Source organism: Tiliqua scincoides, chromosome 2 (genome assembly GCF_035046505.1).
Source record: "Tiliqua scincoides isolate rTilSci1 chromosome 2, rTilSci1.hap2, whole genome shotgun sequence".
In the NCBI taxonomy this organism is placed as follows: Eukaryota; Metazoa; Chordata; class Lepidosauria; order Squamata; family Scincidae; genus Tiliqua; species Tiliqua scincoides.
The window spans coordinates 48,954,878-48,980,017 of NC_089822.1; the positions used below are offsets into that span (position 1 = coordinate 48,954,878).

The 25,140-nt window shown below is 43.9% G+C and overlaps 1 protein-coding gene across 1 annotated transcript in view; it reads left to right on the top strand.

Moving 5' to 3' along the window:
- The window catches only part of CAMK4 (calcium/calmodulin dependent protein kinase IV), a 130,380-nt gene extending 119,498 nt beyond the window's left edge, over positions 1-10,882 (top strand). The window contains exons 8-11 of the mRNA XM_066612560.1: positions 1,612-1,687; positions 4,931-5,057; positions 6,642-6,794; positions 10,670-10,882. Coding sequence (XP_066468657.1) covers positions 1,612-1,687; positions 4,931-5,057; positions 6,642-6,794; positions 10,670-10,882 — 569 coding nt within the window. The remainder of the gene's footprint in view (positions 1-1,611; positions 1,688-4,930; positions 5,058-6,641; positions 6,795-10,669) is intronic.
- Positions 10,883-25,140: the final 14,258 nt, after the last annotated feature.

The following is a 25,140-nucleotide window of genomic DNA, read 5'->3' on the forward strand; positions in this document are numbered from 1 at the left end:
AGGCTATTTTAGAAGTGCTACTTGGCCTCACCCCAGCACAAGATTCTCCCCCATTTTTCAAGTGTTAGCAGTGGCATGATCACCAGGCTTCTCCTTGGGACACATCCGAAATCTCAGAGTATTTTGTGTATCTCCTGGCAAGCCTAGGAAAGTGGCAGAAGGGAAGAGAGTGAGGAAGGGAGAAGGGTCAGCATAAGGGCAGGGGCCTCGGAAAGAAACTGGTGGAGAGCAAGGGAAGCCAGGGCAAGGATAATTAAGGGGCATAGAAAAGGAGAAGCAGATTGTGAAGCAAGGGGATGGAGGTGATAGAATGGAGCAGGGGAAATAGCAGTTGATTTTGAAGAGCTAAGAGAAAGAGAGGTAGGAGAAGTGACATCTAATGGAAAAGAAGTCCATTGCCCATGCAATTCTGCAAAAGTCCATTAAGAAATGTGAGAAGACTGTTTCCTTACCCCAGTCTTCTGACATGTGCAGGGGACTCTTGGGAGAGGCAGGATTTGTTCTCCCTCTGTTTCAGTCAGTGGAAAAGAGGGAAGCTGGAAGACGGTCTCCTGTCACTTCTGTTTCTTCTCTGAAGCCCAGTGGTAGTGAGAATAAATTCCTTCCTTCCTTACTAAATTCTCCATATGCAGAGGTTCATGTTTTGTTTCTCTCTCCATTCGTCTTTTGCAGAAGATTCTCAGTTTTTCCTCAATGCCCAGCTTGAAATGAATTGGCAAGTAGCAACTGAAAGAGTAAACAGACAGGATAGGGAAAGCCTATGTGATGCAAAAAAGCAACGTTTAAATGGAAAATTATACTTGATCTTAATTATCAATTTGAGTTCAGTATGATTACAACTTGAAACTATTGTGTATGTATCCTCTCAATATCCCTTTTCTGCAACTAATTCTTCAAAACATTTGAGAATATATTTGATATACATACATATTATACTTAAGCAATGTGCCCTGTTTTGCAGATCCTTCAAACAACTCCTTTGTTTTTATTTCACTCAAATAGTTAGAAATTTTGTCTGCATATGGATTTGCAGAATGTTTTTCCTTTGCCTTTGCATCTAGATCAGTGGTTCCCAAACTTCTACAGGGAAGTTGAGAACCTAGTAAGTATTTGCAAGGGAGGGGAGAAGGCAGAGACATGATCACCAGGATCATGCCGCTAACAGGGATGAAAGAGGAGGTTGTGCATACCAGGAGCAATGCAGGCCTCCTGGGGCATGCGGGGAGTCTGCGGACACCTCTGCAGGGCTCCCCAAGCTTCAGAATAACTAAAAATAGCCATCGCGAAACTGGAAGTGGATCTTGATCACTATTTTTAGATATTCTGAGGCTTGGAGAGCCCTGTGGAGGTGTCTGTGGGCTCTCCACACCCCCCAGGAGACTAATGGTGCCCAGCAGGTATGGTAAGAAGTTCCTTGGTTGTGGCAGCACCATGATTGCTGCAGCGCAGTCAATGCCATCACTGCAGGGCCACTCCCCTTAATGAGGAATGCCCTACTCCCAATTTCCCTGGTGGGTTGTGACCCACCAGTTTGAGAACCACTGATCTAGACTTCACTGCTGTAGCTTTCTACATTAAATGTTTTATTTTTTTATTTTTTGACATCTGCAGCACCAGAAATTCTTCGCGGATGTGCCTATGGACCAGAAGTGGACATGTGGTCCTTGGGAATAATCACCTACATCCTGTGAGTTTAGATGGAGTTACTCCATGGAACAAAAAGTGATTTTTCAGCAGCTCATTTTCTAGGCACCATTTTTCATACCATTTGTGAGCTTTGCCAATAAGGATGGAAAAGAGTGACAATTTACTTCAGCATATTTGTAGCTCTAATAGTTTGCAAATACAAGTTCCACTGATGATTCAGATCATCATTTAAAAATGTGTATTGTCCTAACTTGTAACTCGCACTGCTTCTTTTTTAGTTATATCTTAGTCATTATTTGTAGCCAGTGCTTGGTAGACAATTGATGCTTCCTTGGAGATAACAACTGTTCCAGATGTGAGGTTCATGATGGGCAGCCCAATCCTGAGTTGCCCGGGGTGCCCAGCCTTGGTGGCACCGAGAACGGCTGCCGGATCCTGCGCGCCTCAGGCTACCACAGGCGGCGCCTTGGGAGAAGAGGACTTTCATCCTCCCGGGTAAGGGAATCAGGCCCGCAATGGGACTACTCACTTTACCGCCAACCAAAAGGTCGACAGTAAAGCTGTTCCTGTAGGGCGCTAAGCCCTGCATGAACGGACAGGATCCGGTGGAGCTCCGTTCCACTGGACCTGCCCCCTGCCTCCCCAATCCCTCCCCCAGGACGCGTCCCACTCGCCCTCTCCCTGCCCCCTGCCTCCCCGTCACACCACCCATCCACCCTCCACCCTCCCCATGCCTCCCCCCTCACCAGAACGCTTCCTCCCCACCCCCCTCCCTGCCCCTGCTTACTGTGCCACAGCTCAGCAGTCCATGAGACCACCGAGCGGTGGAGGCTAGACACCCGCTGCGCACTAGCCCAGCACCGGCCAGCACTGGGCTAACACGGTCAGTAGCCCGGCGGTAAGGCTTGCAAACGTGCCCTACGGCACATTTGCAACAGTGCGCAGTGTCACAAAGCTGTGGCACCAAGCCCAGTATTGGGCTCTTAGTTACTTGTATCAAAGTCCCATTGAAAAGAAAGGTTCTTAATCATGCCTAGCAGGGTTTTATCTGTCATGTGAAAAGGCCAGGGCTGACCAAAGACCTCTTGATGCCTGAGCTAGCATTCCAGATGCTGCTCCTCTTTACCTGATGATGTGACAGCCTCTGCTACTCCTAGTCTCCAATGTCCTCACTCAGCACTCTGCTCCACATATCCCCTTCCTCTATATCCCCTTCTTCATTTTCTGATCCAGGAAAAAGGAAGGGCAGTGGAGGCAAGTAGGCAGAGATGGGCACCCTCCCACCAAGCTGCTGTTTGAAGCAACCGCTTCAGTTGGTCTAATGGATGGGCTGGCCCTAGTAAGGGCCAAAATTGATATATGAATGTAAGCGACGTATGTGTCATCTCTGCTTTCGCCTCCTGGAAGAAAGCTCTACCTCTGGGGGTTATTGCGAGTACTCATCACATACCACTAAGGACTCTGCAGTACTTGCAGTTTCATTATTTAGTCCTACACAGAATGAACAGAAACAGGAGGAGTTGCCCTTCCTGTCCAGGTTGACGTTACCCTTCTTGCTTTCTGCTCCACTTGTCAGGGTGACCCCCCCCCCCAGGTTGCTCTGGTGGAGACTCTCCTGTAGTAAAGGTAAGGGTCAGGTTGTTGTGGGTATCACATTGTCTCTCGATAACCTTTCAACCAACACCAAGCTTCCGTCACTGACTCAGCTGCTCTTTTTATTTTGTCCCTCAGCCTCTGCAACTGATCGTGGGACACACTCCCTCAAAGATACTGACAATTGCAGTGGTGTCACTAGGGTTTGCATCACCTGAGACAGGAGGCCAGCACGTCACTCCCATGATGGGCCTTCGCCCATGCATTGGGCGGGGCAACAACCTGAGTGGTGGGCGTGATAATGCATCATCTCCCACCCCCGTTGGTTTTTTGGCTATACCTTTTGACAGAACACAGATATTTCACTCTGGATTTTTCATTGCATTCTGCTGTAAATTACGCATCAAATGGTATATGACATGAAGGTATTATTCCTACAAACTGCAATTTTAGCAATTTTGGTCATTAGTGCACGTCACCCTCCCCCCCCCCCCCGTGCGTGTCAGCTGGTGCAGGCCGCACTCCCCTAGTGATGCCACTGGACCATTGGTCTATAGTTAAAAGCCAATGGGAACTCTCAGAACAGAACAGGAAGTTGATTAACCAATTGGAAGTAATCACTTGCTGACCAATCAGAACTGCAGGTTTATGATGTCTTCTGGACCATCTTAAATAGGCTTAGCATGTTCAAACCTTGATGGTTCTGTCTGTCATCTTTGAGTAACTGGTGTACATTATTATGATAGGCAAAATTCTGTCTTCTCTGCAGCTCAGTCTGTCAGCAGTAAATCCATGTAATGTATCAGTTTTAACTTTTAACCTAAGATTCTATTTACAAGGTTACCTCTGAAGCCTTTTTCTTTACAGTCTTCAGGGAAAAAAAAAGATCTGTGCATGGTTAGGGATACTGTGATTCATTTTTCCTTAGGCTTTGTATTTTCTTCCAGAGCACAAGTAAAGTAGATCCTTTCTGTTATGCTCCTATTTTCCAACACTGATACGTCATTCAATTCAGGATAATAAACCCTAGAAGGTGAAGATCTCACGTTGTAGACATCTCTATCCAAATTAACTTTGTTGAATGGACATTTTCTCTTTTAAAATACATCTTCCCCAAGATATAGGGGCATGAAAAAACTGAAACTGGGACACCTCTAAACCCCTGAGCTTCAAAGCCACTCCACTCTTTGTCATTTAAACCCTTCTTCTATTTCCATACAAACCAACAGATGGCACTCTTTATATCTACCATATTCCCACTGTGTGAGCCACGGAACACATCTGATGTTACTTTGCTTCCACCTACAGCCCAGCATGAGATATTTTCAACTCTCACAATACTGTATTCTGCAATTTTTTCAATTTCAAAATCTGTAAAGAAAAATAGATTTACAATATTTTTTGCCCATTGTGTACTCCTATTTGCTCTATCAGGTTCCCTAACAGTTCAGTGAACCTTTTTCCCGATGTGCTAACTTTCTATATACAGGGGAAGTTTATGTGAGGGAGGGAATATATACACCTACATTCTGAATGGTACAATATCAGGAGATATGAATACTACTACTAATAATAATAAGTAGTAGTAGTAGTAAGTGGCACCTTAAAGGCAAACATATTTTTATTTTGCCTTAAACATTCATCAGCCAGCTACCTCATTGTTTAACACTCCTTTTTTATTTCCCTTTAGACTCTGTGGTTTTGAACCATTCTATGATGAAAGAGGAGACCAGTACATGTTCAAGAGGATTCTGAACTGTGAATATGATTTTGTTTCCCCATGGTGGGATGACGTGTCTCTAAATGCCAAGGATTTGGTAAGTTCATCCAGTATCACAGTTAATTTCAGAATAATCCACATTGCATCATAAGTGTGGCATCTCCTTTAATGTGTATTTCCTGTGAAATTATAGAATGCATGGTGTAAATCTGAACAGCATTCAAGTAGACCTTTAGCATGTAAAAGGCACATTTCAGATTCTTACCCACATCAGTGACAACTGCCTTCATGCACTGGAGTCATGAGTTTGAGTCATGAGTTTGATCCCTTCTCATCCAGCTTTTTTGAATGGGAGGAATTCCATGAAATAGGTGTCTATCCTTGTATTGGGACATGAAGTACTCATATCATATATGGCAGTGGTTCTCACACATTTAGCACTGGGACCCACTTTTTAGAATGAGAATCTGTCAGGACCCACTGGAAGTGATGTCATGACCAGAAGTGACATCATCAAGCAGGAAAATTTTTAACAATCATAGGCTGCCATCCTACCCACACTTACCCAGGAGTAAGTCCCATTTACTATCATTGTTAAAAGAATATATATATAGTAGCTTGTTAAAAATACAGGCCTGTAACATTTCCCCAAATCAGTCACATACCATGGTAGCATTAAGTCTAATATATTAAAAATAAAATATTGAAATGAATAGGGACCCACCTGAAATTGGCTCGTGACCCACCTTGTGAGTTCCAACCCACAGTTTCAGAAACACTGATATATGGTATTATGTGTGTGGTGGAGGAAAGTTGGGCATACCCTGCCGAGTCTGCAACTGAAGATTTATGACCAAATCTCTCCTCCAAAGCTTCTGCACAAAACTACTAATTTGATCAAGGAAGTGGCACTGGCAGTTGGCACCAATGATGGGGGAAAGGATTTGGTAGCTTGCAGTCCTGTGCACACTTACCTGGGAGTAAGTCCCTTTGAATTCAGTGGGGTTTACTTCTGAGTAGTCATGAGTCTGAGTAGATATGCAGAGGATTGCACTGTAAGACCTGAATTGGCATTGACTACACTGCAGTTTTGTTTCTGTGTAAGAGCTTTGTGGACTTCATTGTCAGCAAAGGGGAGAAAATTAGTTGTCATTGCCTGTGATCCATTTGTAGGCCACCAGACCTAGATTACCACCTACTCACACTGTGCCATTTTATTATTAGATAAAATAAATTGGGTCCAAGAGATACTGATCTGCTGAGATGTACGTGCACGGCTATAGTTCTTGATAAACACTATCTGTACAATTCAATTCCTGCAACAAAGTTATAGTTACGGCATTTCTATTCCCTGTGACTTATAATGATTCAGTGAGGGGGTCCCATAATGATGCATAAAATAGTTTTTCAGTCTCATTGAATGGTGCTTAGAAATTCAGAATGTTTTTCCTGGATCTTATTCTGAACATTATCAAAATAGCAAAAGTGGGAAGTCAAATTTGGCTTCAGGTTCAATCATCTTGAACAGTAGATTAGTGCTGACAGTTCCAACCATCCATTGAGCAACGAGATGAGGTATGAAGGTGTGTATAGTCATGGACAGCTCACTGCTGCATACATGGATTGAGGTCTACAAGGTTTTTTGAGGAACAAGCTCTTCTTAATACTTTTTATTTCTTAGGTGAAGAAGCTTATTGTACTTGACCCGAAGAAACGCCTCACCACATTTCAAGCCTTGCAGCATCCGTGGGTCACAGGGAAGGCAGCCAATTTTGCTCATATGGATACAGCCCAAAAGAAACTTCAAGAATTCAATGCTCGGCGTAAACTTAAGGTACATTTCCAAAAAAGCTGTTTTAAATAACATTTTTGTTAGTTTTAAAAACTCCCAACAGCAGTGGTATTCTGTAACAATTTGACAGTGAGCCTATAAATGTTTAATTTTTTTCTAATTATATTTCTGTTTTTAATTGTTTTATTGTTGTATTGTACACTGCTTTGAGCTTCAGTGCATACATCTTTTAAATAAAAGAAAAACAACAAAAAAGTTCTCCATATCAATTTAATCAAAATCAAATTAAATGTGAGTTCACTAGATTTTGGTTTGGTAAGGCATTTTGGGAGTTCTAAATTCCTCAAAGGGAAGACAAACTCCAAATTAATAATAATAATAATAAAACTTTATTTTTATCCCGCCCTTCTCCCTAACGGGACCCAGGGCGGCTAACAACATATTAAAAAAACAAATTTTAAAAACATTAATACATAGCAGATAAAAACATTTAAAAACACATTACAGAGGCCATAAAAACAGTAGTCAGATTAAAAGACAGAATAAAAGAGCAAGTCACCGAGGAATCAAGCCTGTAAAAAACTAAAAGATGTATAAAAATGTTAAGAAGGCCAGAAATCAGAAGGCTTGTTTAAACAACAGTGTTTTCAGGCCTCGCCGAAAACTCTCAGGAGAGGGAGCCATTCTCAAATCAAGGGGAAGGGAGTTCCATAATATTGGTGCCACTACCGAGAAGCCCCTATTTCTTGCAGCCGCCCCCCCGGACCTCCTTGGGTGGTGGCACTTGCAAAAAGGCCTTCTCTGATGACCTGAGATGGCGAGCCGGATTGTACGGGAGTAGGCGGTCTCTAAGATATCCTGGCCCAGAGCAGTATAGGGCTTTAAAGGTCAAAACCAGCACCTTGAATTGGGCCCGGAAACGAATGGGCAGCCAATGTAGCCTCCGGAGAAGCGGACTGACAGAGTCAAACCGCCTGGCTCCGGTGACCACACGGGCCGCGGCATTCTGTACTAATTGTAGTTTCCGAACCGTCTTCAGGGGCAGCCCTACACAGAGCGCGTTACAGTAATCTAACCTTGATGTCACCGTGGCATGAATCACCGTGGCCAGGTCTGCACGATCCAAGTACGGTCGCAGCTGGCGCACCAGCCGAACCTGAGCAAAGGCCCCCCTAGCCACAGCCGCCACCTGGGAATCCAGGAGCAGCTGCGAGTCCAGGAGGACCCCCAAGCTGCAAACCTGCTCCTTCAGAGGGAGTGCAACCCCATTCAGAGCAAGCCGATAATCCAGCACCTGCATCGAGGATTTCCAAACCAGGAGAGCCTCTGTCTTATCCGGATTTAATTTCAGCTTGTTAGCCCCCATCCAGATCCTCACTGCTTCCAGACAGCGCTCCAGGCCCTCAACCGCCACCCTGGAGTCTGGAGGAAAGGAGAGATAGACCTGGGTATCAGCATATTAATGACACCTCACTCCAACCCCCCGGATGACCTCTCCCAGCGGTTTCATGTAGATATTAAATAGCATGGGGGACAGAATTGAACCCTGCGGCACCCTGCACCTCAAGGGCCAGGGCCTTGCCTACCTTCCAAGCCAGATCTCCAAGGATCTCAATCCTGCCTCAACAGCCCTCCGCACTAGTCTTCCACCTCCCTAGCACACCCTTTAAGGGTAGTGGGGAGCTCCTTTCTTCCTGTCACCGTTGCTTTGAATAGAAGAATGGCAAGATTCAAGTGTGTTGCCCAAGGGTTTTTTTCCTCTTTCCATACAATAAAAAAGAAAGGTGGTAATGGAGGATGTCATCTTTGTGAGGACTGTGGGCTGTGCAGTAGCCCTTGCAAAGACAACAGCTCTGATCGTCCTTTCTTTCTTCCTGATTGGAGTGAGCAGGGAAAGGGGGTAGAGCTTGTACATTACACTTTAATCTTACCATGCATGTGTGCAAAGCAAGAAGAAGTCATGCCAGAAAAATCTCTTTTTTATACCGGAAATTAGGGTGCAATCCTAACCAACTTTCCCACACTGACATAGCTGTGCTAATGGGGTATGTGCTGCATCCTGCAGTTGGGGGACAGTCATAGAGGCTTCCTCAAGGTAAGGCAATGTTTGTTCCCTTACCTTAGAACTTCATTGCCCTTACGTCAGCGCTGGAAAGTTGATTAGGATTGTGCACTTAATCTTGTACATCATGGGAATGCTGAGGTTTCAGCAAAGCATTTGACTGAATCTCCCATGATGTCCTGGAGGATAAAATTGAAAAATATGGGCTAGATAGTACTGTTGTTAGGTGGGTTCATAGCTGGCTGAATGACAATTCACAATGACTGCTAATAAGTGGCTCCATGTCCACCTGGAAAGGACTATGAAGTGGGGTGCCACAGGGCTCCCTTGGATCCTGTGCTGTTCAACATTTTATAAATGACTTGAATGAGAGGGTGATAATAATAATAATAATAATAATAATAATAATAATAATAATAATAATAATACAGGTATTTCTATACCGCCTTTCTAGGTCCTCAGATTTCTCCTCAGACTTTATTCAAGGCGGTTTACATAGGCAGGCTAATTTAAATCCCCGTAGGGATTTTTACAGTTGAAAGAAGGCTCTATCTTTCAAGAGCTACAACAATTCAGATGTTTTGTTCTGATCTGGCCTTCATCCTGGCCTCCACCCTCCCACGCTCAGAGCAGATGGAATAACTCGGCACAGCTTGTCAGCTGCTTCAAGGTCACACGGTGTGGTGGCCTCGAACTGGCAACCTTCGGATGTTATCTTCAGGCAAACAGAGGCTCAACCCTCTAGACCAGACCTCCTGCCCTCTACCTCTGCCAGGGTAGAGGGGTTGCTTATTAAATTTCCAGATTATGCAAAGGGGGGCAGGCACCTAGAAACAAACTGGAAGACAGAATCTTCCTGCTCTTGATATGCTCCTGCTCCTGATATGTTGTTTTTATCTGTTTTTAAATCACGTTTTTAACTTGTTTTAACTTTGTTTGTAAGCCGCCTTGAGTCCCTTCGGGGAGAAAGGTAGGGTAAAAATAAAGTATAATAATAAAGTATAATAATAATCAGAATTTTAAAGCATCTTGTCAGTCTTGATCACGGGGAAACGAAATAAGGTCAAATGTAAAGTTCTGCATGCAAGTATAAACACAGAGGTATAAGTATAGGATGGGGGACATCTTGCTTGGCAGCAGCATCTGTTACAAAAATCTAGGTGTGTTAGTGAACCACAAGTTGAATACGAGCCAGCAGTGTGATTCAGCTGCAAAAAATCAGAAAACAAAAACTCTTGCAATTCTGGACTTCATTAACAGAGGCATAGAGTCCAGATCACGAGATGCAAATCTAGTTAGGGTCTAAGTAGGGGAAATTCATCAATTACACAGGCCAATGCACATTTTGCTTCCTTAAACATTACACCAATTCCTGGGGATATTTGGGGTGCCGATTCCAAAAATGGCATCCATTTTGCCCTATTTAGTTTTGGAGATATAGTATAGCCTCTTTAGTGAATGGTTCAAGCAGCTTCCTCATGAGGAAGCCTACACCATGGCTTCCTCATGAGGAAGCTGCTTGAACCATTCACTAATGAGGCTATACTATATCTCCAAAACTAGATGTGATAGGGCAAAACGGATACCATTTTTTGAATTGGCACCCCAAATTCATATGAAACCACCATAAAGTTTGGGAAAAACTTTTCTGACCCTCATTTTTGTAGGCCTATGTTATATAAGAATCCTCCAGGCAGTGGCTTGCTTACACTGGGGACAGAATGTCAACTATGGCAGATTAAATGTCACAAAATGTATGCGCAAGCTATAAGGATATTATAAGGATACACCACGGATGTTACTGTCTACAAATCTAACCAATCCTCTCTGTGTATGTGTCTGCATGTTTTATCAGGCTGCAGTGAAAGCTGTTGTTGCATCAACTCGCCTTGGAAGTGCAAGCGGCCACGGCAGCCGTGATAGCAATAAGCACAGCCAGAACCAGTCTCCAAATCCAGATCCAGACAATGAACAGGAGGAACCCGTGGAGGAAGAAGAAGAAACAGCAGACCTCATTGAACTTCAGGCAGAAGACCCTCGGGAAGCAGCATCAGAAGGAGAGCTGTAGGTCTTGGGGCACCTTATTCCAGCCAAGATCTGTCATTTCATGCACCAGCCAAGTTACCATTCAGCAAGAATGAATTACAAGTAGGGCCACTTCCGTGGCTTTGCTTTGATATGCAAAGTGCACTGACTGGTGACCTTATCTTCAATGCATGTGACTGCTTCTGAAAAAATTAGTAAACAGTTTTGTACTGGCATGCCATGGGTAAAATGATATTTACAGTAAATACCAAGAAGTGAAATGGAGAGGGGAAGGGGGGATTGTGTAAACACGCCCTTACAATCGGTATATCTCACAAAAATGTTTACAGGTAACATCTGAAATGATTGATGATCATGGCTTGCAGAAGATAGACATTTTTTAGAGATCATGACATTTCTGCAATATGCTTCCTTTCAGACTCATAATCCCACAGTAGATGGATGGGCACTAAGCGCCACCAAGTGTTTTTAAATGGCGTATGAAACATTTTGCATTCATCAGTGATAATTTACAAACTGTTTACAATTAAGAACTTAGCGATTTGTATGCAAGAACATTCCACTAATTCCTGCAAAAGAGTGAGAGATTTGTTCATATGGCTATGAAATTATATGTTTCTGAAGTTGGCGTTAAGGAACACCTTACCTCTTTCAGTAACCATTTATATACAGCGTTTTGATAATAACCAAAATATACCTTGGAATTCTGTCATTTCAGTATCTAGTATGATATCGACAAAACAATCAGAGGTGCACTTTCTTAGTAATCATGACTCTGAAACTGTGCACCCATTTATAGGGATGGCTATTATCAGTCTGCCATTATGAGTATACAGCAGGAGGACATTCAAAAGAACATAGGGGTAACAGAGCACTCAAGACACTGCAATAGGTAGAAATGCACTGGAAATGCTTGCGTAGCTGGACAGATAAGAGAGAAATGTAACCAGTTTTCTACTTTTCAGTGTTGACTTATTACAGGCATGCCAATATAGTGGCATACTCAGGCACCTGTGCAAAAAAATGAGAGAGAAGTCACAATCCTTACTTGCAGGGTATGACCTGTGTGAGTTGTGATATCATCAGAATTGAGATCTAGTAACAAACATGTGTGTGTAATTCAGTTTATAGCATCTGAATTTCTTAACATATACTGTATATGAAAAAGAAACTACAACTGGCAATTAATGATCTTACAGTGCAAGTCTGTGCATATCTACTCAAAAGTAAGTTCTATTTATTTCACTGAGGCTTACTCCCAGATAAGTGTGTATAGGGTTGGAATCTTACAGTCCGTCTTATGCATATGTTCAAAGGGGCTTGTTCCCAGGAGAGTATGGAAAGGATTGAAGCCTTTGTTGCTTCTCAGATAGTCATGTACTGCACAATCCTATACATGTCTACTCAGAAGTAAATTCCTTTGTATTCAGTGGGTCTTACTCCCAGGAAAGTGTTATAGGTTTGCAGCCCTAAGGTTCTACAAACTTTGGTAGTTATTTCTTTTTTATTTCCTTGCTTTTTCAGTAGTATTTCCTAGTAGGATTTTCTTAAGTGCTTGAAAAAAAGGTAACCAAAAAATAGTTTAACCACAGAAGCCAGGAGTATGCATTACTTTGTGTTCTCTATTGCAGGTAGCAGACACATAATGGAATATTATTTATATGAGACTTACTTCTTTGGTAATATAGGACAGGATGCTAAGCTGGTATATGCAATTAACATGTCCTGTGTGACTTTTTAAATGGTGATATTTTGACACTTTTTAAAAACTCATGAATAATTAGAACTTACATTTAAAATATTTGTTTTTCACAAAGAATCATTGTGCCCACTCATAAGTAGTCATCTTTTTTCAAGATGTTATTCTTGGAAGGAAAAATAGAGATGGATCTTGCAATTATATTGGCAATGTAACTTCTTGTCTGCCAAAAAGAACAGTCCAGAGAATTTTAGTTGAAAAAAACACAGCATGATCTACAGCACTCCATGCATAGGGATGACTCATTTTCTTCTATGAAAAGGAGAATGTTCTGGTCTTGCATAGGGATACCCCACTGCATGTGGCATGTGTTCCATTACATATATAAAGGAACTGTGTATGACTTTTGTATGTGTGAAGGTCCTCACTCCGATTAGAATCATTCAATTATAGTCACTCAGTGCCATTTAGCTATCTGTTAGCCTATTGAAATGAATTAAATGTTGTCAAATCTGCCCACTGTGACTTGTATGGAACACATGCTCCAGATATTATTGCTGCCAGCAAAATAACTGGTGGTATTAATACTCAGCCATTCTGGACACACAGGGTACGTGCCGCAGTTTACTAGCTTCTTGCAGGATTATGTTGCAATCTTTTGCCTTCAGAGATCCTTCCAGACAGCTAGCATTTTACTATACATAGAATAGTACTTTAGCAGGGCAGTTAAAATATATTTCTAGAAGTTATTAATGAGTAACTGCAGTGACTCTAAAAGTCTCAATCCTTCATGCGCTCCTGTAGGACACACATGGTGGTCTGTATATTAAAATAATGAATATCAGGGAAAACCAAGGAAATTTGTTATATCTGACTCATGTGTGGATCACTGAAGTTCCGGTTTTAAAAACCATGATCATTTGGCCTAGTTCTGTGCATAGTCATTTAGAAGTTACACTACTGAGTTCAGTGGAACTTTTTCCCAGATCAGTGCACATGCTTGGGGTGACAGCCTTAACTTATAGTTGCCTAGCAGATAATAGTGCCAATTCATGTGATGGCATGAAAGGAACTTATCATGGGACAAAAGCTACAGTTGAGCATTTGAGTGCATGTTAGTAAAGTTAGACAAGGATACTTTTATTCTTAGGATAGATAAGATTAGGGTATAGTACTATAAGAACTTTTAACTGCTGTTTCCCAAAAATATTATTTTATCAGTCCTAACAGCTCTTGCCAATTCCTGGGCTGCAAAACAGTAGTATGTTAATTAATGGGTTTAAGTGCACTTAGCTCTCTGTTGGATTGTGATCCTAGATTGCAGATACAGCAATCCCAAGAGCAAGATAACCATCAACTGTCATAATATTTTAATGGTTAATGAAAAGTATGAGGGCTGAGCTTCATAATAGAGAGACATGAGTGATCAATTTAATGGCATGTAGCAGGAGATAGTGTTGTCCTTTCTGCCATGTTTTCTATGTTGACTCTGCATGAGGGTAGATGTAAATAGTGTTAAATACTCTGTAATACTATAGTGCATCAGGTGTGCCTGTCAGATATGTTTTTGAAGTCTGTATCTAGAAGGGAGACCTGAGAAGGTGGCAAAAGCTAAACCATGACCATGTATCCACAGCCCAGTTGCCCAAGATGCAGATAAATGCACTTCTCATATAACTGCACTAAAAGGAGCTGATGGTTATAAAAATGGACCATAAACAACATAAATCAAATAAAAGCAAGTTAATGTGTAGTATAGATATCCTATTTGGATACTTGAAAGTTATTGATACAGACTGCAAAGGAGCAAACCTGTGTGGAAAAAAAGGAGTACAGGTCCAGCCTATTTATACATGGATTTTTTATACACGGATTTGACTCGACACGAATGGCCCCTGCAAATGAGAAGGAATGTGCTGATCCCTGGAGAATGAGAAGGAATGTGCTGATCCCTGGAGAAGGGGAAAAATGCATCCCTTTAAAATCAGTTTTAAAAACTGAACAGTCCTTTAACAATAGCCTCCTTAATGAGAGAGAGAGAGGGCAGTTGGCTGACAATCCATCAATCCTTCTCTCTCCTTCGGACCCCTCCCTTCTCCCCAGCACGAGAAAGAAAGGTGATCATTTTGCATTGGTGAAGGGAGGGGCTGAGTGAAGCACTGATGGATTGTCTTCTTAATGACTCTTATCTTACATCAGGAAGGTCAACAAGGCTGTTTTTAAATCACCTGAGCAAAGAAACTTTGTTTTTTAAATAATAATAAATAATAATAAAAGTTTATTTCTATCCCGCCCTTCTCCCCAAAGGGGCCCAGGGCGGCTAACAACATATAAAACAGATTAAAACATAATTTCACAAACAGATAAAAACACATTAAAAAACACATTAGCAGAACCCATAAAAACAATAGATAAAAGTCAGAATAAAAGAGCATAAAACAGCAGTATCTTTGATCCTCATCAAAGATAGGATCTCAAAACACATAGACAAACAGGCCTTGCTGAGGGATAGTCAGCATGGCTTCTGTAAGGGTAAGTCTTGCTTCACGAACCTTATAGAATTCTTTGAAAAGGTCAACAGGCATGTGGATGCGGGAGAACCTGTGGACATTATATATCTGGACTTTCAGAAGGCGTTTGACACGGTCCCTCACCAAAGGCTACTGAAAAAACTCCACAGTCAGGGAATTAGAGGACAGGTCCTCTCGTGGATTGAGAACTGGTTGGAGGCCAGGAAGCAGAGAGTGGGTGTCAATGGGCAATTTTCACAATGGAGAGAGGTGAAAAGCGGTGTGCCCCAAGGATCTGTCCTGGGACCGGTGCTTTTCAACCTCTTCATAAATGACCTGGAGACAGGGTTGAGCAGTGAAGTGGCTAAGTTTGCAGATGACACCAAACTTTTCCGAGTGGTAAAGACCAGAAGTGATTGTGAGGAGCTCCAGAAGAATCTCTCCAGACTGGCAGAATGGGCAGCAAAATGGCAGATGCGCTTCAATGTCAGTCAGTGTAAAGTCATGCACATTGGGGCAAAGAATCAAAACTTTAGATATAGGCTGATGGGTTCTGAGCTGTCTGTGACAGATCAGGAGAGAGATCTTGGGGTGGTGGTGGACAGGTCGATGAAAGTGTCGACCCAATGTGCGGCGGCAGTGAAGAAGGCCAATTCTATGCTTGGGATCATTAGGAAGGGTATTGAGAACAAAATGGCTAGTATTATAATGCCGTTGTACAAATCGATGGTAAGGCCACACCTGGAGTATTGTGTCCAGTTCTGGTTGCCGCATCTCAAAAAAGACATAGTGGAAATGGAAAAGGTGCAAAAGAGAGCGACTAAGATGATTACGGGGCTGGGGCACCTTCCTTATGAGGAAAGGCTACGGCGTTTGGGCCTCTTCAGCCTAGAAAAGAGACGCCTGAGGGGGACATGATTGAGACATACAAAATTATGCAAGGGATGGACAGAGTGGATAGGGAGATGCTCTTTACACTCTCACATAATACCAGAACCAGGGGACATCAACTAAAATTGAGTGTTGGGCGGGTTAGGACAGACAAAAGAAAATATTTCTTTACTCAGCGCGTGGTCGGTCTGTGGAACTCCTTGCCACAGGATGTGGTGCTGGCGTCTAGCCTAGACGCCTTTAAAAGGGGATTGGATGAGTTTCTGGAGGAAAAATCCATTATGGGGTACAAGCCATGATGTGTATGCGCAACCTCCTGATTTTAGGAATGGGTTAAGTCAGAATGCCAGATGTAGGGGAGGGCACCAGGATGAGGTCTCTTGTTATCTGGTGTGCTCCCTGGGGCATTTGGTGGGCCGCTGTGAGATACAGGAAGCTGGACTAGATGGGCCTATGGCCTGATCCAGTGGGGCTGTTCTTATGTTCTTATGTTCTTATGTTCTTAGTACTTAGAGGAATCAAGCCTGTAAAAAGCAACTAAAAGATGTATAAAAGATGTTAAAAAGGCCATGAAGTCAGAAGGCTTGATTAAACAACAAGGTCTTCAGGCCTCGCCGAAAAGTCTCCAGAGAGGGAGCCATTCTCAATTCAAGGGGAAGGGAGTTCCATAATGTTGGTGCCACTACTGAGAAGGCCCTATTTCTTGCTGCCGCCCCACATACCTCCTTAGGTGGCGGCACTTGTAAAAAGGCCTTCTCTGATGACCTGAGAGGACGAGCCAGATTGTACGGGAGTAGGCGATCTCTAAGATAGCCTGGCCCAGAGCAGTATAGGGCTTTACAGGTCAAAACCAGCACCTTGAGTTGGGCCCGGAAACGAATGGGCAGCCAATGTAGCCCCCGGAGAAGCGGGCTGACAGAGTCAAACCGCCTAGCTCCAGTGACCACACAGGCCGCCGCATTCTGCACTAATTGCAGTTTCCGAACCGTCTTCAGGGGCAGCCCTACATAAAGTGCGTTACAATAATCTAACCTCGATGTCACCGTAGCATGGATCACCATGGCCAGGTCTGCACGATCCAAGTACGGACGCAGCTGGCGCACCAGACGAAGCTGTGTGAAGGCCCCCCTAGCCACAGCCGCCACCTGGGAATCCAGGAGCAGCTGTGAGTCCAGGTGAACCCCCAAGCTGCGGACCTGCTCCTTCAGAGAGAGTGCAACCCCATTCAGAGCAAGCCGATAATCCAGCACCTGCATCGAGGATTTCTGAACCAGGAGAGCCTCTGTCTTGTCCGGATTTAATTTCAGCTTGTTAGCCCCCATCCAGATCCTCGCTGCTTCCAGACAGTGCTCCAGGCCCTCAACCGCCACCCTGGAGTCTGGAGGAAAGGAGAGATAAAGCTGGGTGTCATCAGCGTATTGATGACACCCCACTCCAAACCCCCGGATGACCTCTCCCAGCGGTTTCATGTAGATATTAAATAGCATGGGGGACAGAATTGAACCCTGCGGCACCCCGCACTTCAAGGGCCAGGGTGTCGAACAAGCATCCCCCAGCACCACCATCTGGGACCAACCTTCCAAGTAGGAGCGGAACCACCGCAAAACAGTGCCTCCAATTCCCAGCTCGGCTAATCGGCCCAGAAAGATACCATGGTCGATGGTATTGAAAGCCGCTGAGAGGTCCAGCAGGGACGCACTCCCCCTGTCCAGTCCCCGGCGTAGGTCATCCACCAAGGCGACCAAGGCAGTTTCCGTCCCAAAGCCCGGCCTGAAACCAGATTGAAAAGGATCCAGATAATCCGCTTCATCCAAGACCCTCTGGAGTTGGGCCACCACCACCCGCTCAATTACCTTACCCAGAAACAGGATGTTGGAGATTGGCAGATAGTTGTTCAACACAGTGGAATCCAGGGAGGGCTTCTTCAGGAGGGGGCGAACCACTGCCCGCTTCAAAGCAGGTGGCAACGTCCCCTCCCCCAAAGAAGAGTTGACCACCCTCCCCGTCTCAGCCAGTCCACCCCGGGCAGCTCTTATCAGCCAAGCTGGGCAAGGGTCAAACAGGCAGGCAGACGGCCTCACACTCCAAAGGAGTCTGTCCACATCCTCAGGCTGCACAAGCTGAAAAGAATCCTACAACACTGGACAAACAGTTGCCAGGGGGACATCATCAGACATTGTCAATGTGGCATCCAAGTCGTAACGAATGCGATCGATTTTATCTGCAAAATGTTGCACAAACACGTCACAGCGGCTGACCGTGTATTCCTCCTGGTCCACTGGCGGGGCCTGATGGAGGAGGCCCCGCACCACACGGAACAGCTCTGCCGGACGGCTATCAGCAGACGCAGTGGTAGCAGAGAAGAATGATTTCTTCGCTGCTACCACCGCCACGGAGTAGGCTCTATAATGAGCTCTATTCCGTGTCCGATCAGATTCATCACAAGTTTTCTGCCACCGTCGCTCTAGACGCCTGCCCTGCCGCTTCATCATTTGCAGCTCCTCAGTAAACCAAGGAGCCGCTCCGAGTCTGCGACTATAGATTTGCTATAGTGCTTGGAACGGAACCCATGAGAATAATTAGTCTCAACCTGTATAGATCTTTGAATTTGCATTGCTTTTGATCAGAAGTTAGACATAAGGCCTATATTAGACATAAGGCATTCCTTATGACACTCTTAAGTAACCTAGCATTGCATCACTTAGTATTTCCATATATACTAAGTATGTTATAGACAGTATATACAGTACTAATGTAGCATATATTTTTCCATCATTATGTCATGAACCAGCTCTTTTCATACTGTGGGCTGTTTGAGAGATAACACCAGACCTTGGCTTGATGCCCTAGAACAGTGCTTCCCAATCTCCTACAAGGGAGCACTGTAAGTGTGTGTGTGGGAAGGGACTATGGCAACAACGCGATCCCCAGGATCACACTGCTGCTGGGGATGGGAGAGCTTTTAGCACTTACCAGCAGCTAGCACTGGAGTGCTGGGGGGGTTTGGGGCACTCTCCACAGGGCTCCTCATATCTCCAAACATGTAAAAAAAAAAAAAGAAGAAAACAGGCACTTCTGGTTTCACAATGTAACAGCTCAGAGCGGCGCAGAACCACTCCAAGAGGCTGCAAGGGAGTGGCAGGAGAACTTGCCCTCCTCACAGCCACTTAGAGACATTGACTTAATCGTTGTTCTTCGGAACAGCCACCCACGTCTTTTAATGTTTTTTCAAACTGCCCCCTCGCCCCCCCCCCGGTACACTAGTGGCCAGAAGTGTTATCATTAAGCAGGAAGTGATGTTGTTGAGCAGCAGAAATAAGCTCTTTTTTCTCGTTAGCTGCAAATGACGGAAGAGATAATTCGCAAATCTTGATAATATTTTCAAGGTACGGGAGAGCCCAATTATCATATGGGCTGCCCTTTTGGCAGTGATACTTCAGCATAACTCAGCAACTGAAAGTAGCTGATGCTGGGAGAGCCTAAGAGCTGGATAAAGAGCTTCCACGGGCCACATCCAGCCCAGTGGCCTTATGTTTGTCACCCCCTGCCCTAGAACAAGTCTTCAGTGAGCCTCAGGTGTTTCCGCCTCTTCTCATGCATAGCAGTGCTCTTCTTCCATTTGTTGTTTGAGGCAAACCATAATGTACCATTTCATCTGAACTGGTAAACCATGATTTCCAGTTCTAGCTTGCAGGGCAAGCACAAATCACAGTTTGCCAGTTTTATCTTTTTCTACTTAATCAAGAAAGGAAGGAATTACTGTGCATGAGGGCAGAGGGAGGAGGGAATGCCTAAGTCAAAGCCTGTTGTATTTTTGTAGTGCCAAACTATGGGCTCACATGAAATTTGAACCAACCCTATAACCAGACAAGAAGAAATCTGAAACTGTCTGCTTCTACCCTATTAGTTCATCTGTTCTCTCTATGTACCTTTGCATGCTACATTTGTACTTCAGTGAAGATACATATCTGCATACAACATAAGAACGTACTATATCAGCTTGATCAATTTTCTATAACGGGGGTGCCCAAACCCCAGCCCGGGGGCCACTTGTGGCCCTCAGGGGCTCCCAATCTGGCCCTCAGGGAGCCCCCAGTCTCCAGTGAGCCTCCGAAGACTTGCTGAAGCCTGTGCTGGCCCGATGCAACTGCTCTCAGCGTGCAGACAACTGTTCGACCTCTCAGTTGAGCTGTGGGACAAGGGCTCCCTCCACTACTTGGTGTACATCTATGATGTAGCAGTGGCAGAGAAGGAAAGGCTGGCCTGGCTTTGTACAATGCCTTTTATAGGCCTTGAGCTACTGTAAGACATTCATTTATTCATATAAGTTCCATCTTTAATATATTCATTTATGTAAATTTATTCAAATTTTAAATGTAAATTAATTCTTTTTTTTTTCCTGGCCCCCGACACAGTGTCAGAGAGATGATGTGGCCCTTCTGCCTAAAAGTTTGGACACCCCTGTTCTGTAACATAAGTGTAGATCACCATTTCCCTTCAAGTCCTCCTATTTGTTGCTAAAAAAAAAAAAAATCAGTGACTTTTCTGTGTGCTCTGTACAAGTAAAATGGTGCATGTATATTTTGTACTCGGCTCTCTGCAGTTGAGTACCCAACGTAGTGTATAAGAAATGCTTCCAAGACTGGTTATTAGGACTAGGTATCCAGGAATGTTCATGAACCAGATCCAGTGGTGCAACCATTTTTGTTCTTGCTTGAGAACAATCATTCTTCCCTTCCACTTTACTACTCCACACCATCAGCTATTCTTGAGACTCATGCAGCTTTGGCAAGCTGTTTGTGTTGCAACTCAGGAGGATGCTTCTTCTCAAAAAGGAGAAAGAAAAGCCTGCCATATTTGTCTAGTCCCTGCAGAAGCACAAACTAGTTGATGGGTTCACAACCAATGTGGGCATGTAGTCTGGAAGCTCAGAGCTTTGATTGCTGGCATGGCAAAATATCTAAGAGAATGTGCTACAAGCTGGGAAGCTGCCAGTTTAAATCTTATCCTAACCACAAATACACTACTTCTTCAAGCCGTATTCATTCGGGTCTGACTTTCAGCAATCCTATGGACTAAAGTTCATAGCGATCCTATGGTGGCAAAGTTTTTGGTCTTGAACCATTTCTTTCAGTTGCTCTGTGTTCTGATTAATGTCAGCCTTGATGATGTCCAGACATCTTGTCCTTTGACAACCTGGTTTTCTTTTCTCTCCAACCATTCCAAGCATAATCACTTTTTCCATTAAATTTGATCGCATGACATGGCCAAAATAGGCAAGCCGTTATTAGCAATTCTTCCTTCCAAGACAAGTCCGGTTTAATTTGGTGTAGTATTCGCTTGTTGGTGACCTTCACTGTCCATAGAATACACAAGGCTCTTCTCCAACACCATAGCTCGAATGAGTCAATTTTCCTTCTCTCTGTTTTTTTCATTGTCCAACAAATACACTAGATCAGACGTTCTTTGTCTTTTTATGATTGCAGACCCCCAATGGATTGCCCAGTTTGTCCCCATACCCCTTTTGCCAGACAATTCAAATTATCATCATTGTCAGTCCTATCAGATGCCAGTATGACTACAAAAGGTGTCAAATAGCTTGGTTTTACTTCACGTATGGATAGTTAGGAACAGAACGCCTCAATCCATATTGATAATGGTGATAGTTAATAATCTAACAACTTTTTTTAAATAGTAGAGATCAAGTCCCATACCCCAGTTATTTGGTTTCCATGCCTCCAAGGGGTATGGATACCCCCCGGTTAAAAATCCCTGCACTAGAAGATCTAAGACAGTGGTCTTCAAATCGAGGGACCACTGTGTCAAGGAAAGGCCTTCCCAGTTCAGCACAGTGCTACTGTTCCACACAGCAGCCTCTTATCTTTCCTTCCTATCTCACAAACTTGTGCCGGGCAGCCACTTCCGCTGCCCATCGCACAAGCAGTCTCAGTGCCCTGATTTCTGGGCAGATGCAGCAGCCCAGTACAAGTTTGTGAGGAGATTGAAAGGAAAGATAAGAAGCTGCCATGCAAAACGAGGAAGGCTTTTCCCTGCCACCAGATCTGGTCCATGGCCCATAGTTTGGAGCCATCTCATCTAAGGCACTTATTCCCTCAACCTCAATCCACATTTGCAATATGGAGATAACAATAGTGACCCACTCACTGTTCAGTTGCAAGGATGACTGTGGTATTTGCATATAGTGCTTTAAATACAGAAAGTTCTAAGCTCAGTATTCTAGCTTCTGCTTTGAAGATGTAATAGTGCAGATATTGGCATGTACATGGCTGGATTATGTATTTCTTGACTCTTGAATGCAAAATGGAAGACCACAATCCAATGTGGAATTAGAAGCACTCTAACACCTATTTAAATCAATGGAATTAAGCACACTTAAGTCGTGTAAGAGTGTGGTCCATGATATTGGCTTAAATATGAAAGCAGAACTACAATACGAACTCTTTGTATTAGTATTGCATGGGACCACTTACAAGGACACAAGACTATGGTTAATATAAGATGCATATTACAAGAGTGCATTCGCACAGGGTCTCAATGGTTGGTTTGGGTAACATTTTTGTATACTTACTGGAATGCATTGCCTGTATATTTTTCCATCCCTACTATAGTCACTTCCCCCCAACTTTTTCAATTATTTGGCTTATCCAAAGTCTTTTACTCTTTAATAACAGTGTTAAGAAAGAAAAGCTGTGGAAATGCCTGCAAAGTACAAACAAGGATAGCTGACTGATCCAACTTGTATCATTTTTCCTCTTCAATGGTAAACTATTACTAAAGTCTCAGAACACAACATTTGGTTGCCAATTTTGCAGCTGTAATACTGGGACTAACGGATCCTTTTGGGTGCCCAGATGGATAGCTACAGAGTTAAGAGGATACACTCGAATGCTGGAAAGTTTTCAAATTGATTTGCATGTACCAGATGAAAATAAACAATTAACCCTAGGGAAGCCTGTTTTTATTATGTGGTATCACAGTTTTTCATAGAAATCTTGCACAGGTAACAGAATGCTGAACTGAATCTGGAGTTTTGTGTTCTCTGTGTTAGAAAGTTCAAGGCTTGATGGGGAATGTAACAGAGTTTACATGCAGGTTCTCAGGATCTGCTTATTAGCACTTTAGATCCGGTATTAGATTGCGGAACCCTGTAGTATCCTATTGAAATTGGTTTACACAAGACACATGCCCATCTACTCCGCTAAGTGTGGTTGTAGAGCAAATCTCAATATATGCTTGCAGAGTGGATGCATTTCTTCACTGTGACAACCAGGGGTTGCTATAAAAGTTCAGAGTCACAAAATTAGTCTATAGCTGAAGATGGGATTGGGCTTGAGTGCAGGACAAAAAAAAAACCACAATCTGGCATCATAGATGTTGACAAAGCAAATAACTGAAACAAAAGGGGGCATGGGAAACAAAGTTGGGGGATTGCTAGGCAATGGAAGATAAAAGAGCTGATTGGAAAAGCACTGAACTTCAGCAGGGGTGTAACCAAGGGAGAATGTGTATAGGGCAGGGCTTTTCAAACTGGGGCATCGTGACGCCCCAGCCTGTGGGTCCTGGCCTCTGCCCCCTTAAGGGACGGGGGCAGGGAGGAGGCTTACCATTTACCAGAGCCTCCTGCAGACTCCCAGGGGTGTGGGGAGCCCTGCGTGACTGTCTGCAGGGCTCTCTGATGCTTTAGAAGTGAAAGTGGAGCGATCGCGCTCCAATTCCACTAAATCAGAAGTGGAGCGCAATCACTCCACTTTAACTTTTGCAACTTCAGGGAGCTCTGCAGATGCTCGGGCAGGCATCTCAAGTGCAGCCAAGCCCCTGCAGTCCCCTGAGTGGCACAATACTGGGGATTGTGCCGCTGCCTTTCGCCCGCCCCCGCAAGGACTTACAGCGGTTTTCAAACTCCTGGAGCGTTTGAAAACGGCTAGTGTAGGGAAAGCAGAGTTCTTGGGATGTCTGCAGCAGAGTGACAGCATCAGCAGAAATGCTCACATGCTGCCTTTAACCTGGTAGATTAAAAAAGGAGCCCTTTTAATTACTAGTAATTGTTCTGAGGCAGCAACAGAAAGCAAACATAAAAAACAGAGCCATTTTCCTTGTCCTGATGCAGCACAGAGAGCAATTCCCCAAACAGGAAGAGAGGTGAAGGCACTTAAGGAACTACTGTACTGTACTCCCCACAAAGCTTGCAACTCCTACAAGCGCCTTCACCTCTCTGCCTTCCTGTTTGGAGAATAGCTCCATTTCTATACTGCCTCAGAATAATTATTAGTAAGTCATTTTCAAAGAATTTCATACATTCCTAAGTTTTGCCTTTGACTTATCCATGGATCATAGCAAAGTCTATTATTTTTGTCTTAAAACTTGCCCTCGACTTCTACATGGGTATGTGTGGTGTGTGTTGGGCAGGCCCAATCATCGTGCAGCTGGGTCAAGTGGTCCATGCTGTATCCAATGCAGGTATGGAGCAGGCTGAACGTCTCCTTGGGGGTAAGGGGATATTCCCCCCCCAACCTGAGTAACACTCCAGCCTGCCCTACGGAGCTACTTGGATCTGTGCCAGCTAATTCATTGGTGCAAGTCTGAGCATCCCCTGGGTGTTCAGACCCAGGAGGGAGGATAGGATATGGCGGAAGCCTCCTCTGCTGATTCTGCCCCCCTTCCTGGCCTGATCCTCTGCCCCAAAAAACCCCCTCCCCACCTCCAGTTCGCTCTCCCCAAGTCCTGTGCTGCTCTGCACTTTTCTTACCTCTGCCAGTGGCTGGGGATCTGGATGTAGCATCAACAGGCCAGCACAGGCCTTCCTGCCAGCGCTGCCTATGCTAGAGTAATCACAAATGTGCTTTACAGCACATATGCAACATTATAGCCTGTGCAGCAGCCGTTGCACCAGCAAGACTTCAATGGGATTGCACTATGAGACCTGGAAGAGTCCTTGCCAATCAAAGTAGACAAAAAGAGACCAAGTAGAGTAATTATCTGACTCAACAAGAAACAGTTTCATATGCCCATACAACTAGAAAAGTTATTCTATTTTTTTATAAAGAACACAAAGATATTCTGAACATCATACTTTAATACATATCAAAACCATATTGAAGATTTTATATTATATATATATATATATATATATATATATATATATATATATATACACACACA